The sequence below is a fragment of the Salvelinus fontinalis genome, chromosome 40 (assembly GCF_029448725.1).
Source record: "Salvelinus fontinalis isolate EN_2023a chromosome 40, ASM2944872v1, whole genome shotgun sequence".
Taxonomy (NCBI): domain Eukaryota; kingdom Metazoa; phylum Chordata; class Actinopteri; order Salmoniformes; family Salmonidae; genus Salvelinus; species Salvelinus fontinalis.
This window is the reverse complement of record NC_074704.1, coordinates 6,070,061-6,087,560: the sequence shown is the minus strand read 5'-3', so window position 1 is coordinate 6,087,560 and position 17,500 is coordinate 6,070,061. Positions and strand designations below refer to the sequence as shown.

General features: G+C 39.8%; 1 protein-coding gene across 2 annotated transcripts in view; it reads right to left on the bottom strand.

The window, feature by feature from the left end:
* The window catches only part of zgc:136472 (uncharacterized protein LOC678514 homolog), a 30,592-nt gene extending 23,628 nt beyond the window's left edge, over positions 1 to 6,964 (bottom strand). For both annotated transcript variants that reach the window (XM_055907039.1, XM_055907040.1), the window contains exons 1-2: positions 6,727 to 6,964; positions 6,391 to 6,524 (exon numbers count right to left, since the gene is read on the bottom strand). In XM_055907039.1, the coding sequence (XP_055763014.1) occupies positions 6,391 to 6,524; positions 6,727 to 6,958 (366 nt within the window). In that variant the 5' untranslated portion in view covers positions 6,959 to 6,964. The remainder of the gene's footprint in view (positions 1 to 6,390; positions 6,525 to 6,726) is intronic.
* Between the last annotated feature and the right edge of the window lie 10,536 nt (positions 6,965 to 17,500).

The window sequence follows — 17,500 nt, the reverse complement described above, 5'->3', positions numbered from 1 at the left end:
AGAGGCGGCCAAAGGATGAATTGGCTTTGGGGGTGACCAGTGAAATATACCTGCTGGAGCGTGTGCTACAGGTGGGTGCTGCTATGGTGACCAGCGAGCTGAGATAAGGGGGGACTTTACCTAGCAGGGTCTTGTAGATGACCTGTAGCCAGTGGGTTTGGCGACGAGTATGAAGCGAGGGCCAGCCAACGAGAGCGTACAGGTTGCTGTGGTGGGTGGTATATGGGGCTTTGGTGACAAAACGGATGGCACTGTGATAGACTGCATCCAATTTTTGAGTAGGGTATTGGAGGCTATTTTGTTAATGACATCGCCGAAGTCGAGGATCGGTAGGATGGGCAGTTTTACAAGGGTATGTTTGTTGCGAAATAGGAAGCCAATTCTAGATTTAACTTTGGATTGGAGATGTTTGATGTGAGTCTGGAAGGAGAGTTTACAGTCTAACCAGACACCTAGTTATTTGTAGTTGTCCACATATTCTAAGTCAGAACCGTCCAGAGTAGTGATGCTGGACGGGCGGGCAGGTGTGGGCAGTGATCAGTTGAAGAGCATGCATTTAGTTTAACTAGCATATAAGAGCAGTTGGAGGCCACGGAAGGAGTGTTGTATGGCGTTGAAGCTCATCTGGACGTTAGTTAACACAGTGTCAAAAGAAGGGCCAGAAGTATACAGAATGATGTCGTCTGCGTAGAGGTGGATCAGAGAATCACCAGCAGCAAGAGCAACATCATTGATGTATACAGAGAAGAGAGTTGGCCCTGGAATTGAACCCTGTGACACCCCCATAGAGACTGCCAGAGGCCCGGACAACAGGCCCTCCGATTTGACACACTGAACTCTATCAGAGAAGTAGTTGGTGAACCAGGCGAGGCAATCATTTGAGAAACCAAGGCTATCGAGTCTGCCGATGAGGATGTGGTGATTGACAGAGTCGAAAGCCTTGGCCAGGTCAATGAATACGGCTGCACAGTATTGTTTCTTATCGATGGCGGTTATGATATCGTTTAGGACCTTGAGCGTGGCTGAGGTGCACCCATGACAAGCTCTGAAACCAGATTGCATAGCGGAGAAGGTACGGTGGGATTCAAAATGGTCGGTAATCTGTTTGTTGACTTGGCTTTCGAAGACCTTAGAAAGGCAGGGCAGGATGGATATAGGTCTGTAGCCGTTTGGGTCTAGAGTATCTCCCCCTTTCGAAGACCTTAGAAAGGCAGGGTAGGATGGATATAGGTCTGTAGCAGTTTGGGTCTAGAGTATCTCCCCCTTTCGAAGACCTTAGAAAGGCAGGGTAGGATGGATATAGGTCTGTAGCAGTTTGGGTCTAGAGTATCTCCCCCTTTCGAAGACCTTAGAAAGGCAGGGTAGGATGGATATAGGTCTGTAGCAGTTTGGGTCTAGAGTATCTCCCCCTTTAGAAGACCGTAGAAAGGCAGGGCAGGATGGATATAGGTCTGTAGCTGTTTGGGTCTAGAGTATCTCCCCCTTAGAAGAGGGGGATGACCGCTGTTGCTTTCCAATCTTTGGGAATCTCAGACGACACGAAAGAGAGGTTGAACAGGCTAGTAATAGGGGTTGCAACAATTTCGGCAGATAATTTGATAAAGAAAGGGTCCAGATTGTCTAGCCCGGCTGATATCTAGGGGTCCAGATTTTGCAGCTCTTTCAATCCACAAATCACAGTACAGTCAAGAAGGATCCAAACATGTCATAGGTCATGGGTATACAGTTAGACTGACCATAACAGCTGAAACAGAGCAGTACCTTCTCCTCCATACAGTTAGACTGACCATAACAGCTGAAACAGAGCAGTACCTTCTCCATACAGTTAGACTGACCATACCAGCTGAAACAGAGCAGTACCTTCTCCATACAGCTAGACTGACCATACCAGCTGAAACAGAGCAGTACCTTCTCCATACAGCTAGACTGACCATACCAGCTGAAACAGAGCAGTACCTTCTCCTCCATACAGCTAGACTGACCATACCAGCTGAAACAGAGCAGTACCTTCTCCATACAGCTAGACTGACCATAACAGCTGAAACAGAGCAGTACCTTCTCCATACAGCTAGACTGACCATAACAGCTGAAACAGAGCAGTACCTTCTCCTCCATACAGCTAGACTGACCATAACAGCTGAAACAGAGCAGTACCTTCTCCATACAGCTAGACTGACCATACCAGCTGAAACAGAGCAGTACCTTCTCCATACAGCTAGACTGACCATACCAGCTGAAACAGAGCAGTACCTTCTCCATACAGCTAGACTGACCATACCAGCTGAAACAGAGCAGTACCTTCTCCTCCATACAGCTAGACTGACCATAACAGCTGAAACAGAGCAGTACCTTCTCCATACAGCTAGACTGACCATAACAGCTGAAACAGAGCAGTACCTTCTCCATACAGCTAGACTGACCAGAACAGCTGAAACAGAGCAGTACCTTCTCCTCCATACAGCTAGACTGACCATACCAGCTGAAACAGAGCAGTACCTTCTTCTCCATACAGCTAGACTGACCATAACAGCTGAAACAGAGCAGTACCTTCTCCATACAGCTAGACTGACCATACCAGCTGAAACAGAGCAGTACCTTCTCCATACAGCTAGACTGACCATAACAGCTGAAACAGAGCAGTACCTTCTTCTCCATACAGCTAGACTGACCATAACATGTTGGACGGGCGGGCAGGGTTAGGGTTAGGGTTAAACTTAACCGAAGGTTAGGGTTAAACTAAACCGAAGGTTAGGGTTAGGGTTAAACTAAACTGAAGGTTAGGGTTAGGATTAAACTAAACCGAAGGTTAGGGTAAGGGTTAAACTAAACCGAAGGTTAGGGTTAGGGTTAAACTAAACCGAAGGTTTGGATTAGGGTTAAACTAAACAGAAGGTTAGGGTTAAACTAAACCGAAGGTGAGGGTTAGGGTTAAACTAAACCGAAGGTTAGGGTTAAACTAAACCAAAGGTTAGGGTTAAACTAAACCAAAGGATAGGGTTAAAACTAAACCGAAGGTTAGGGTTAGGGTTAAACTAAACCGAAGGTTAGGGTTAAACTAAACCGAAGGTTAGGGTTAGGATTCAACTAAATCGAAGGTTAGGGTTCAACTGAACCAAAGGTTAGGGTTAAACTAAACCGAAGGTTAGGGTTAAACTAAACCGAAGGTTAGGGTTAGGGTTAAACTAAACCGAAGGTTAGGGTTAAACTAAACCAAAGGATAGGGTTAAAACTAAACCGAAGGTTAGGGTTAGGGTTAAACTAAACCGAAGGTTAGGGTTAAACTAAACCGAAGGTTAGGGTTAGGATTCAACTAAATCGAAGGTTAGGGTTCAACTGAACCAAAGGTTAGGGTTAAACTAAACCGAAGGTGAGGGTTAAACTAAACCGAAGGTGAGGGTTAGGGTTAAACTGAACCGTAGGTTAGAGTAAGGGTTAAACTAAACCGGAGGTTAGGGTTAAACTAAACCGAAGGTTAGGGTTAGGATTCAACTAAATCGAAGGTTAGGGTTCAACTGAACCAAAGGTTAGGGTTAAACTAAACCGAAGGTTAGGGTTAAACTAAACCGAAGGTGAGGGTTAAACTAAACCGAAGGTGAGGGTTAAACTAAACCGAAGGTGAGGGTTAGGGTTAAACTAAACCGAAGGTGAGGGTTAAACTAAACCGAAGGTGAGGGTTAAGGTTAAATTAAACCGAAGGTTAGAGTTCAACTAAACCGGAGGTAGGGTTAAACTAAACCGAAGGTTAGGGTTAAACTAAACCGAAGGTTAGGGTTAAACTAAACCGAAGGTTAGGGTTAAGGTTAAACTAAACCGAAGGTTAGGGTTCAACTAAACCGAAGGTTAGGGTTAAACTAAACCGAAGGTTAGGGATACGGTTAAACTAAACCGAAGGTTAGGGTTAAACTAAACCGAAGGTGAGGGTTAAACTAAACCGAAGGTTAGGGTTAAACTAAACCGAAGGTTAGGGTTAAACTAAACCGAAGGTTAGGGTTAAGGTTAAACTAAACCGAAGGTTAGGGTTCAACTAAACCGAAGGTTAGGGTTAAACTAAACCGAAGGTTAGGGATAGGGTTAAACTAAACCGAAGGTTAGGGTTAAACTAAACCGAAGGTGAGGGTTAAACTAAACCGAAGGTTAGGGATAGGGTTAAACTGAACCAAAGGTTAGGGTTAGGGTTAAACTAAACCGAAGGTTAGAGTTGGGGTTAAACTAAACCGGAGGTAGGGTTAAACTAAACCGAAGGTTAGGGTTAAACTAAACCGGAGGTAGGGTTAAACTAAACCGAAGGTTAGGGTTAAACTAAACCGAAGGTTAGGGTTAAACTAAACCGAAGGTGAGGGTTAAACTAAACCGAAGGTTAGGGTTAAACTAAACCGAAGGTTAGGGTTAAGGTTAAACTAAACCGAAGGTTAGGGTTCAACTAAACCGAAGGTTAGGGTTAAACTAAACCGAAGGTTAGGGATAGGGTTAAACTAAACCGAAGGTTAGGGTTAAACTAAACCGAAGGTGAGGGTTAAACTAAACCGAAGGTTAGGGATAGTGTTAAACTGAACCAAAGGTTAGGGTTAGGGTTAAACTAAACCAAAGGTTAGGGTTAGGGTTAAACTAAACCGAAGGTTAGGGTTAAACTAAACCAAAGGTTAGGGATAGGGTTAAACTGAACCAAAGGTTAGGGTTAGGGTTAAACTAAACCAAAGGTTAGGGTTAGGGTTAAACTAAACCAAAGGTTAGGGTTAGGGTTAAACTAAACCGAAGGTTAGGGTTAAACTAAACCAAAGGTTAGGGATAGGGTTAAACTAAACCGAAGGTTAGGGTTAAACTAAACCAAAGGTTAGGGTTAGGGTTAAACTAAACCGAAGGTTAGGGTTAAGGTTAAACTAAACCGAAGATTAGGGTTAAACTAAACAGAAGGTTATGGTTAAACTAAACCAAAGGTTAGGGTTAGGGTTACACTAAACCGAAAGTTAGGGTTAAACTAAACCGAAGGTGAGGGTTAGGGTTAAACTAAACCGAAGGTTAGGGTTAAACTAAACCAAAGGTTAGGGTTAGGGTTAAACTAAACCGAAGGTTAGGGTTAAACTAAACCAGAGGTTAGGGTTTGGGTTAAACTAAACCGAAGGTTAGGGTAAGGGTTAAACTGAACCGAAGGTTAGGGTTTGAGTTAAACTAAACCGAAGGTTAGGGTTAGGGTTAAACTTAACCGAAGGTTAGGGTTAGGGTTAAACTATACCAAAGATTAGGGTTAGGGTTAAACTTAACCGAAGGTTAGGGTTAGCGTTCAACTAAACCAAAGGTTAGGGTTAGGATTAAACTAAACCGAAGGTTAGGGTTAAACTTAACCGAAGGTTAGGTTTAGGGTTAAACTAAACCGAAGGTTAGGGTTAGGGTTAAACTAAACCGAAGGTTAGGGTTAGGATTAAACTAAACCGAAGGTTAGGGTTAAACTAAACCGAAGGTTAGGGTTAGGATTAAACTAAACCGAAGGTTAGGGTTAGGGTTAAACTAAACCGAAGGTTTGGTTTAGGGTTAAACTAAACTGAAGTATAGGGATAGGGTTAAACTAAACCGAAGGTTAGGGTTAAAACTAAACCGAAGGTTAGGGTTAGGGTTAAACTGAACCGAAGGTTAGGGTAAGGGATAAACTGAACCGAAGGTTAGGGTTAAAACTAAACCGAAGGTTAGGGTTAGGGTTAAACTAAACCGAAGGTTTGGTTTAGGGTTAAACTAAACCGAAGGTTAGGGTTAGGGTTAAACTAAACCGAAGGTTAGGGTTAAAACTAAACCGAAGGTTAGGGATAGGGTTAAACTAAACCGAAGGTTAGGGTTAAAACTAAACCGAAGGTTATGGTTAGGGTTAAACTAAACCGAAGGTTTGGTTTAGGGTTAAACTAAACTGAAGTATAGGGTTAGGATTCAACTAAATCAAAGGTTAGGGTTAAACTGAACCGAAGGTTAGGGTTAGGGTTAAACTAAACCAAAGGTTAGGGTTAAACTAAACCGAAGGTTAGAGTTAGGGTTAAACTGAACCGAAGGTTAGGGTAAGGGTTAAACTGAACCGAAGGTTAGGGTTAGGATTCAACTAAATCAAAGGTTAGGGTTAAACTAAACCGAAGTTTAGGGATAAAATCAATCGAAGGTTAGGGTTAGGGTTAAACTGAACCGAAGGTTAGGATTAAACTAAATCGAAGGTTAGGGTTAAACTAAACCGAAGGTTAGAGTTAGGGTTAAACTGAACCGAAGGTTAGGGTTAAACTAAACCGAAGGTTAGGGTTAGGATTCAACTAAATCGAAGGTTAGGGTTAAACTAAATCGAAGGTTAGGGTTAGAGTTAAACTAAGGTACAGGTACAGAACAGGAAGTACTACAGACCCAACAGGAAGGGAATGTCACCTTAAACAGTCCGAGAACAACCAGCTCCTCCGAGGCAACGAAGAGATCTGATTGGTTCAGGTCAGTGATGATGTCAGCACTAGGCCCCGCCCTCCTCTTCAGCCACGTTACGATGGAGGCCGAACTCTGGAAAACTAACAGACAGAGGAGAAAGAGAGAGTGTGTGTGTGTGTGTGTGTGTGTAATTTGTGTGTGTGTGTGTGTGTGTGTGTGTGTGTGTGTGTGTGTGTGTGTGTGTGTGTGTGTGTGTGTGTGTGTGTGTGTGTGTGTGTGTGTGTGTGTGTGTGTGTGTGTGTGTGTGTGTGTGTGTGTGTGTGTGTGTGTGTGTGTGTGTACCTGGGCAGGGTACAGGGTTGTGTCTGTCTCCTGATAGGTAGAGCCGTAGAGGGGGTGGAGTCGTTGCGTTCAGTTCCTTGGTCAGTTCGGTTTCCTTGGAGACGTCGACTACGCCCAGTTTCACCTCCGAGCCAATCAGCTGCTCCGCGGCTCCACGGAACGCTATCGCCAGCCGCTGGGCATCCCCAGAGAGAGGAGCAACTACACACACACACATTACACACACACACATTACACACAAACACATTACACACACACACATTATACACATTACACACACACACTAACGCCAGCCGCTGGGCGTCCCCAGAGAGAGGAGACTACACACAAACAAAGACAGCTATGGTCAGATAGTTGAAACAAAGATAATGTTTAACTACATTCAGTGGTCAGATAGTTGAAACAAAGCTAATGTTTAACTACATTCAGTGGTCAGATAGTTGAAACAAAGATCATGTTGAACTACATTCAGTGGTCAGATAGTTGAAACAAAGATCATGTTGAACTACATTCAGTGGTCAGATAGTTGAAACAAAGATCATGTTGAACTACATTCAGTGGTCAGATAGTTGAAACAAAGATCATGTTGAACTACATTCAGTGGTCAGATAGTTGAAACAAAGATCATGTTGAACTACATTCAGTGGTCAGATAGTTGAAACAAAGATCATGTTTAACTACATTCAGTGGTCAGATAGTTGAAACAAAGATCCTGTTGAACTACATTCAGTGGTCAGATAGTTGAAACAAAGATCATGTTGAACTACATTCAGTGGTCAGATAGTTGAAACAAAGATCATGTTGAACTACATTCAGTGGTCAGATAGTTGAAACAAAGATCATGTTGAACTATATTCAGTGGTCAGATAGCTGAAACAAAGATAATGTTTAACTACATTCAGTGATCAGATAGTTGAAACAAAGATCATGTTTAACTACATTCAGTGGTCAGATAGTTGAAACAAAGATAATGTTTAACTACATTCAGTGGTCAGATAGTTGAAACAAAGATAATGTTTAACTACATTCAGTGGTCAGATAGTTGAAACAAAGATAATGTTTAACTACAAGTATTCATGCCCCTTTTACTTTAAAAAAATGTTTTTATGTTGACGTTGCCAAAGCAAGTGAAATAGATAATAAACAAAAGTGAAATAAACAATTTAAAAAAATGAAGAATAAACATTACACTCACAAAAGTTCCAAAAGGAATAGACACATTTCAAAAATGTGATATTAAGTTTATGTACAGTGTTCTAACGATGTGCAAAAAGAGGGGAAAATAAAATCTCTCTCTCTTTCTCCTCGCTGCATTTCTCACACAGTCAGTCAGTCAGAACCTATGAGGTCTGTTCTCTTCTCAGCCGAAGACTCCTTATATGGAAGAAGATGCAGTACCTTCAGAATGGATTCACACCCCCTTTCCTCTGTTTCTTGTTGTTACAGGCTGAATTTAAAATGGATTCAATGTAGATGTTGTGTCACCGGCCTACCCACAACACCCCATATGATGTCATAGTGAATTATGGTTTTATGGTCTACCCACAACACCCCATATGATGTCATAGTGAATTATGGTTTTACGGTCTACCCACAACACCCCATAATGTCATAGTGAATTATGGTTTTATGGTCTACCCACAACACCCCATAATGTCATAGTGAATTATGGTTTTATGGTCTACCCACAACACCCCATAATGTCATAGTGAATTATGGTTTTACGGTCTACCCACAACACCCCATAATGTCATAGTGAATTATGGTTTTATGGCCTACCCACAACACCCCATAATGTCATAGTGAATCATGGTTTTATGGTCTACCCACAACACCCCATAATGTCAAAGTGGAATTATGGTTTTACGGTCTACCCACAACACCCCATAATGTCATAGTGAATTATGGTTTTATGGTCTACCCACAACACCCCATAATGTCATAGTGAATGATGGTTTTATGGTCTACCCACAACACCCCATAATGTCATAGTGAATTATGGTTTTATGGTCTACCCACAACACCCCATAATGTCATAGTGAATTATGGTTTTATGGTCTACCCACAACACCCCATAATGTCATAGTGAATTATGGTTTTACGGTCTACCCACAACACCCCATAATGTCATAGTGAATGATGGTTTTATGGTCTACCCACAACACCCCATAATGTCATAGTGAATGATGGTTTTATGGTCTACCCACAACACCCCATAATGTCATAGTGAATTATGGTTTTATGGTCTACCCACAACACCCCATAATGTCATAGTGAATTATGGTTTTATGGCCTACCCACAACACCCCATAATGTCATAGTGAATTATGGTTTTATGGTCTACCCACAACACCCCATAATGTCATAGTGAATTATGGTTTTATGGTCTACCCACAACACCCCATAATGTCATAGTGAATTATGGTTTTATGGTCTACCCACAACACCCCATAATGTCAAAGTGGAATTGTGTTTTTAGAAATGTTTACAAATTCATTAAAACATGAAAAGCTGGAATGTCTAGAGTCAATAAGTATTCAACCCTCTTTGTCATGTCCTAAATAAGTTCAGGAGTAAATGTTTGCTTTAACAAGTCACATATTAAGTTGCATGGACTCACTCTGTGTGCAATAATAGTGTTTAACATGATTATTTTGAATCTCTGTACCTCACCACATACAATTATCTGTGAGGTCCAAACACAGACTCAACCACAAAGACCAGGGAAGTTTTCCAACGCCTCACAAAGAAGGTGATTGGTAGATGGGTAAATATAAAAGAAGCAGACTTGAATATCCCTTTGAGCATGGTGAAGTCATTAATTACACTTTGGATGGTGTATCAATACACCCAGTCACTACATAGATACTGGCATCCTTCCTAACTCAGTTACCGGAGAGGAAGGAAACTGCTCAGGGATTTCACCATGAGGCCAATGGTGACTTTAAAATAGTTACGCAGTTTAATGGCTGTGATAGCAGGATAGCTGACAATGGATCAACAACATTGTAGTTACTCCACAATACTCACCTAATTGAGTGAAAAGAAGGAAACCTGTACAGAATAAAAAATATTCCAAAACAAGCCTCCTGTTTTCAAAAAGGTACTAAATTAAAACTGCAAAGAATTTGGCAAAGAAATTAACTTTATGTCCTGAATACAAAGCGTTATGTTTGGGGCAAATCCAACACAATACATTACTGAGCACCACTCTTCATATGTTTAAGCATAGTGGTGGCTGCATCATGTTATGGGTATGCTTGTTATCGGCAAGGACTACAGAGTGTTTTAGGATAAAAATAAACAATATAGAGCTAAGCACAGGCAAAATCCTGAAGGAAAACCTTCCCAACACACAGGGACACAAATTCACCTTTCAGCTGATCAACAACCTAAAACACAAGGCCAAATATACACTGGAGTTGCTTACCGAGACCACATTGAACGTTCCCGAATGGCTGAGTAACAGCTTTGACTTAAATCATTTAAAAATGTTTTAAATGATAATGTGCAAATATTGTACCATCCAGGTGTGCAAAGCTCTTACCCAGAAAGACACACCTGTAATCGCTGCCAAAGATGATTCTAACATGCATTGACTCAGGGGTGTGAATATTCACTGCTACTACTACAACCCCATATAACTACTACTACTACAACCCCATAGAACTACTACTACTACTACTACTACTACTACTACTACTACTACTACTACTACTACTACTACTACAACCCCATATAACTACTAACCCATATAACTACTACTACTACTACTAACCCATATAACTACTACTACTACTACTACTACCCCATATAACTACTACTACAACTACCCCATATAACTACTACTACTACTACTACCCCATATAACTACTACTACAACTACTACTACAACCCCATATAACTACTACTACAACCCCATATAACTACTACTACCCCATATAACTACTACTACTACAAGCCCATATAACTACTACTACAACCCCATATAACTACTACTACTACAGCCCCATATAACTACTACTACCCCATATAACTACTACTACTACCCCATATAACTACTACTACTACGACCCCATATAACTACTACTACTACTACTACTACTACTACTACTACTACTACTACTACTACTACTACTACTACTACCCCATATAACTACTACTACTACTACCCAATATAACTACTACTACAACCCCATATAACTACTACTACTACAACCCCATTTACTACTACTACTACTAAAACAACCCCATTTACTACTACTACTACTACTACCCCATATAACTACTACTACTACGACCCCATATAACTACTACTACTACTACTACTACTACCCCATATAACTACTACTACTACTACCCAATATAACTACTACTACAACCCCATATAACTACTACTACCCCATATAACTACTACTACTACTACCCTATATAATTACTACTTCAACCCCATATAACTACTACTACGACCCCATATAACTACTACTACGACCCCATATAACTACTACTACGACCCCATATAACTACTACTACTACTACCCAATATAACTACTACTACAACCCCATATAACTACTACTACCCCATATAACTACTACTACTACTACCCTATATAATTACTACTACAACCCCATATAACTACTACTACAACCCCATATAACTACTACTACAACCCAATATAACTACTTCAACCCCATATAACTACTACTACGACCCCATATAACTACTATTACGACCCCATATAACTACTACTACGACCCCATATAACTACTACTACGACCCCATATAACTACTACTACGACCCCATATAACTACTACTACAACCCCATATAACTACTACTACTACAACCCCATATAACTACTACTACTACTACCCCATATAACTACTACTACTACCCCATATAACTACTACTACTACCCCATATAACTACTACTACTACTACTACTACGACCCCATATAACTACTATTACGACCCCATATAACTACTACTACTACAACCCCATATAACTACTACTACTACTACCCCATATAACTACTACTACAACCCCATATAACTACTACTACTACTACTACTACTACTCAATATAACTACTACTACTACCCCATATAACTACTACTACTACTACTACCCCATATAACTACTACTACTACTACTTCTACCCCATATAACTACTACTACTACTACCCCATATAACTACTACTACTACTACCCCATATAACTACTACTACTACTACTACTACCCAATATAACTACTACTACTACCCCATATAACTACTACTACTACTACACCATATAACTACTACTACTACTACTACCCCATATAACTACTACTACTACTACCCCATATAACTACTACTACTACCCGATATAACTACTACTACAACCCCATATAACTACTACTACAACCCCATATAACTACTACTACTACTGCTGCTGCAACCCCATATAACTACTACTACTACCCCATATAACTACTACTACTACTACTACCCCATATAACTACTACTACTACTACAACCCCATATAACTACTACTACTACTACTACTACTACCCCATATAACTACTACTACTCATTCATATATCTTTATGTACATATTCTTTATCCCTTTACACTTGTGTGTGTATAAGGTAGTAGTTGTGGAATTGTTAGGTTAGATTACTTGTTGGTTATTACTGCATTGTCGGAACTAGAAGCACAAGCATTTCGCTACACTCGCATTAACATCTGCTAACCATGTGTATGTGACTAATAAAATTTGATTTGATTTGATTACTACTACCCCATATAACTACTACTACTACTACCCCATATAACTACTGCTACTACTACTACTACTACTACCCAATATAACTACTACTACTACCCCATATAACTACTACTACTACTACACCATATAACTACTACTACTACTACTACTACCCCATATAACTACTACTACTACTACCCCATATAACTACTACTACTACCCCATATAACTACTACTACAACCCCATATAACTACTACTACTACCCCATATAACTACTACTAGGTACTAAATTAAAACTGCAAAGAATTTGGCAAAGAAATTAACTTTATGTCCTGAATACAAAGCGTTATGTTTGGGGCAAATCCAACACAATACATTACTGAGCACCACTCTTCATATGTTTAAGCATAGTGGTGGCTGCATCATGTTATGGGTATGCTTGTTATCGGCAAGGACTACAGAGTGTTTTAGGATAAAAATAAACAATATAGAGCTAAGCACAGGCAAAATCCTGAAGGAAAACCTTCCCAACACACAGGGACACAAATTCACCTTTCAGCTGATCAACAACCTAAAACACAAGGCCAAATATACACTGGAGTTGCTTACCGAGACCACATTGAACGTTCCCGAATGGCTGAGTAACAGCTTTGACTTAAATCATTTAAAAATGTTTTAAATGATAATGTGCAAATATTGTACCATCCAGGTGTGCAAAGCTCTTACCCAGAAAGACACACCTGTAATCGCTGCCAAAGATGATTCTAACATGCATTGACTCAGGGGTGTGAATATTCACTGCTACTACTACAACCCCATATAACTACTACTACTACAACCCCATAGAACTACTACTACTACTACTACTACTACTACTACTACTACTACTACTACTACTACTACTACTACAACCCCATATAACTACTAACCCATATAACTACTACTACTACTACTAACCCATATAACTACTACTACTACTACTACTACCCCATATAACTACTACTACAACTACCCCATATAACTACTACTACTACTACTACCCCATATAACTACTACTACAACTACTACTACAACCCCATATAACTACTACTACAACCCCATATAACTACTACTACCCCATATAACTACTACTACTACAAGCCCATATAACTACTACTACAACCCCATATAACTACTACTACTACAGCCCCATATAACTACTACTACCCCATATAACTACTACTACTACCCCATATAACTACTACTACTACGACCCCATATAACTACTACTACTACTACTACTACTACTACTACTACTACTACTACTACTACTACTACTACTACCCCATATAACTACTACTACTACTACCCAATATAACTACTACTACAACCCCATATAACTACTACTACTACAACCCCATTTACTACTACTACTACTACAACAACCCCATTTACTACTACTACTACTACTACCCCATATAAGTACTACTACTACGACCCCATATAACTACTACTACTACTACTACTACTACCCCATATAACTACTACTACTACTACCCAATATAACTACTACTACAACCCCATATAACTACTACTACCCCATATAACTACTACTACTACTACCCTATATAATTACTACTTCAACCCCATATAACTACTACTACGACCCCATATAACTACTACTACGACCCCATATAACTACTACTACGACCCCATATAACTACTACTACTACTACCCAATATAACTACTACTACAACCCCATATAACTACTACTACCCCATATAACTACTACTACTACTACCCTATATAATTACTACTACAACCCCATATAACTACTACTACAACCCCATATAACTACTATTACAACCCCATATAACTACTTCAACCCCATATAACTACTACTACGACCCCATATAACTACTATTACGACCCCATATAACTACTACTACGACCCCATATAACTACTACTACGACCCCATATAACTACTACTACGACCCCATATAACTACTACTACAACCCCATATAACTACTACTACTACAACCCCATATAACTACTACTACTACTACCCCATATAACTACTACTACTACCCCATATAACTACTACTACTACCCCATATAACTACTACTACTACTACTACTACGACCCCATATAACTACTATTACGACCCCATATAACTACTACTACTACAACCCCATATAACTACTACTACTACTACCCCATATAACTACTACTACAACCCCATATAACTACTACTACTACTACTACTACTACCCAATATAACTACTACTACTACCCCATATAACTACTACTACTACTACTACCCCATATAACTACTACTACTACCCCATATAACTACTACTACAACCCCATATAACTACTACTACTACCCCATATAACTACTACTACGACCCCATATAACTACTACTACTACTACCCAATATAACTACTACTACAACCCCATATAACTACTACTACCCCATATAACTACTACTACTACTACCCTATATAATTACTACTACAACCCCATATAACTACTACTACAACCCCATATAACTACTACTACAACCCAATATAACTACTTCAACCCCATATAACTACTACTACGACCCCATATAACTACTATTACGACCCCATATAACTACTACTACGACCCCATATAACTACTACTACGACCCCATATAACTACTACTACGACCCCATATAACTACTACTACAACCCCATATAACTACTACTACTACAACCCCATATAACTACTACTACTACTACCCCATATAACTACTACTACTACCCCATATAACTACTACTACTACCCCATATAACTACTACTACTACTACTACTACGACCCCATATAACTACTATTACGACCCCATATAACTACTACTACTACAACCCCATATAACTACTACTACTACTACCCCATATAACTACTACTACAACCCCATATAACTACTACTACTACTACTACTACTACTCAATATAACTACTACTACTACCCCATATAACTACTACTACTACTACTACTACTGCATTTCGCTACACTCGCATTAACATCTGCTAACCATGTGTATGTGACTAATAAAATTTGATTTGATTTGATTACTACTACCCCATATAACTACTACTACTACTACCCCATATAACTACTGCTACTACTACTACTACTACTACCCAATATAACTACTACTACTACCCCATATAACTACTACTACTACTACACCATATAACTACTACTACTACTACTACTACCCCATATAACTACTACTACTACTACCCCATATAACTACTACTACTACCCCATATAACTACTACTACAACCCCATATAACTACTACTACTACCCCATATAACTACTACTAATACTACTACTACCCCATATAACTACTACTACAACCCCATATAACTACTACTACAACCCCATATAACTACTACTACTACTGCTGCTGCAACCCCATATACGGTACCCAGGGTTAGTACTAGCTACAATACTCAGGGTTAGTACTAGCTACGATACTCAGGGTTAAAGGTTAGAGGGTTAGTATTAGCTACAGTACTCAGGGTTAAAGGTTAGAGGGTTAGTATTAGCTACAGTACTCAGGGTTAAAGGTTAGAGGGTTAGTAGTAGCTACAGTACTCAGGGTTAAAGGTTAGAGGGTTAGTACTAGCTACAGTACTTAGGGTTAAAGGTTAGAGGGTTAGTATTAGCTACAGTACTCAGGGTTAAAGGTTAGAGGGTTAGTATTAGCTACAGTACTTAGGGTTAAAGGTTAGAGGGTTAGTATTAGCTACAGTACTTAGGGTTAAAGGTTAGAGGGTTAGTACTAGCTACAGTACTCAGGGTTAAAGGTTAGAGGGTTATTATTAGCTACAGTACTCAGGGTTAAAGGTTAGAGGGTTAGTATTAGCTACAGTACTCAGGGTTAAAGGTTAGAGGGTTAGTATTAGCTACAGTACTCAGGGTTAAAGGTTAGAGGGTTAGTATTAGCTACAGTACTCAGGGTTAAAGGTTAGAGGGTTAGTATTAGCTACAGTACTCAGGGTTAAAGGTTAGAGGGTTAGTATTAGCTACAGTACTCAGGGTTAAAGGTTAGAGGGTTAGTATTAGCTACAGTACTCAGGGTTAAAGGTTAGAGGGTTAGTACTAGCTACAGTACTCAGGGTTAAAGGTTAGAGGGTTAGTATTAGCTACAGTACTCAGGGTTAAAGGTTAGAGGGTTAGTATTAGCTACAGTACTCAGGGTTAAGGTTAGAGGGTTAGTACTAGCTACAGTACTCAGGGTTAAAGGTTAGAGAGTTAGAGGGTTAGTATTAGCTACAGTACTCAGGGTTAAAGGTTAGAGGGTTAGTATTAGCTACAGTACTCAGGGTTAAAGGTTAGAGGGTTAGTACTAGCTACAGTACTCAGGGTTAAAGGTTAGATGGTTAGAGGGTTAGTATTAGCTACAGTACTCAGGGTTAAAGGTTAGAGGGTTAGTATTAGCTACAGTACTCAGGGTTAAAGGTTAGAGGGTTAGTATTAGCTACAGTACTTAGGGTTAAAGGTTAGAGGGTTAGTACTAGCTACAGTACTTAGGGTTAAAGGTTAGAGGGTTAGTATTAGCTACAGTACTCAGGGTTAAAGGTTAGAGGGTTAGTATTAGCTACAGTACTCAGGGTTAAAGGTTAGAGGGTTAGTATTAGCTACAGTACTCAGGGTTAAAGGTTAGAGGGTTAGTATTAGCTACAGTACTCAGGGTTAAAGGTTAGAGGGTTAGTATTAGCTACAGTACTCAGGGTTAAAGGTTAGAGGGTTAGAGGGTTAGTATTAGCTACAGTACTCAGGGTTAAAGGTTAGAGGGTTAGTATTAGCTACAGTACTCAGGGTTAAAGGTTAGAGGGTTAGTATTAGCTACAGTACTCAGGGTTAAAGGTTAGAGGGTTATTATTAGCTACAGTACTCAGGGTTAAAGGTTAGAGGGTTAGTATTAGCTACAGTACTCAGGGTTAAAGGTTAGAGGGTTAGTATTAGCTACAGTACTCAGGGTTAAAGGTTAGAGGGTTAGTA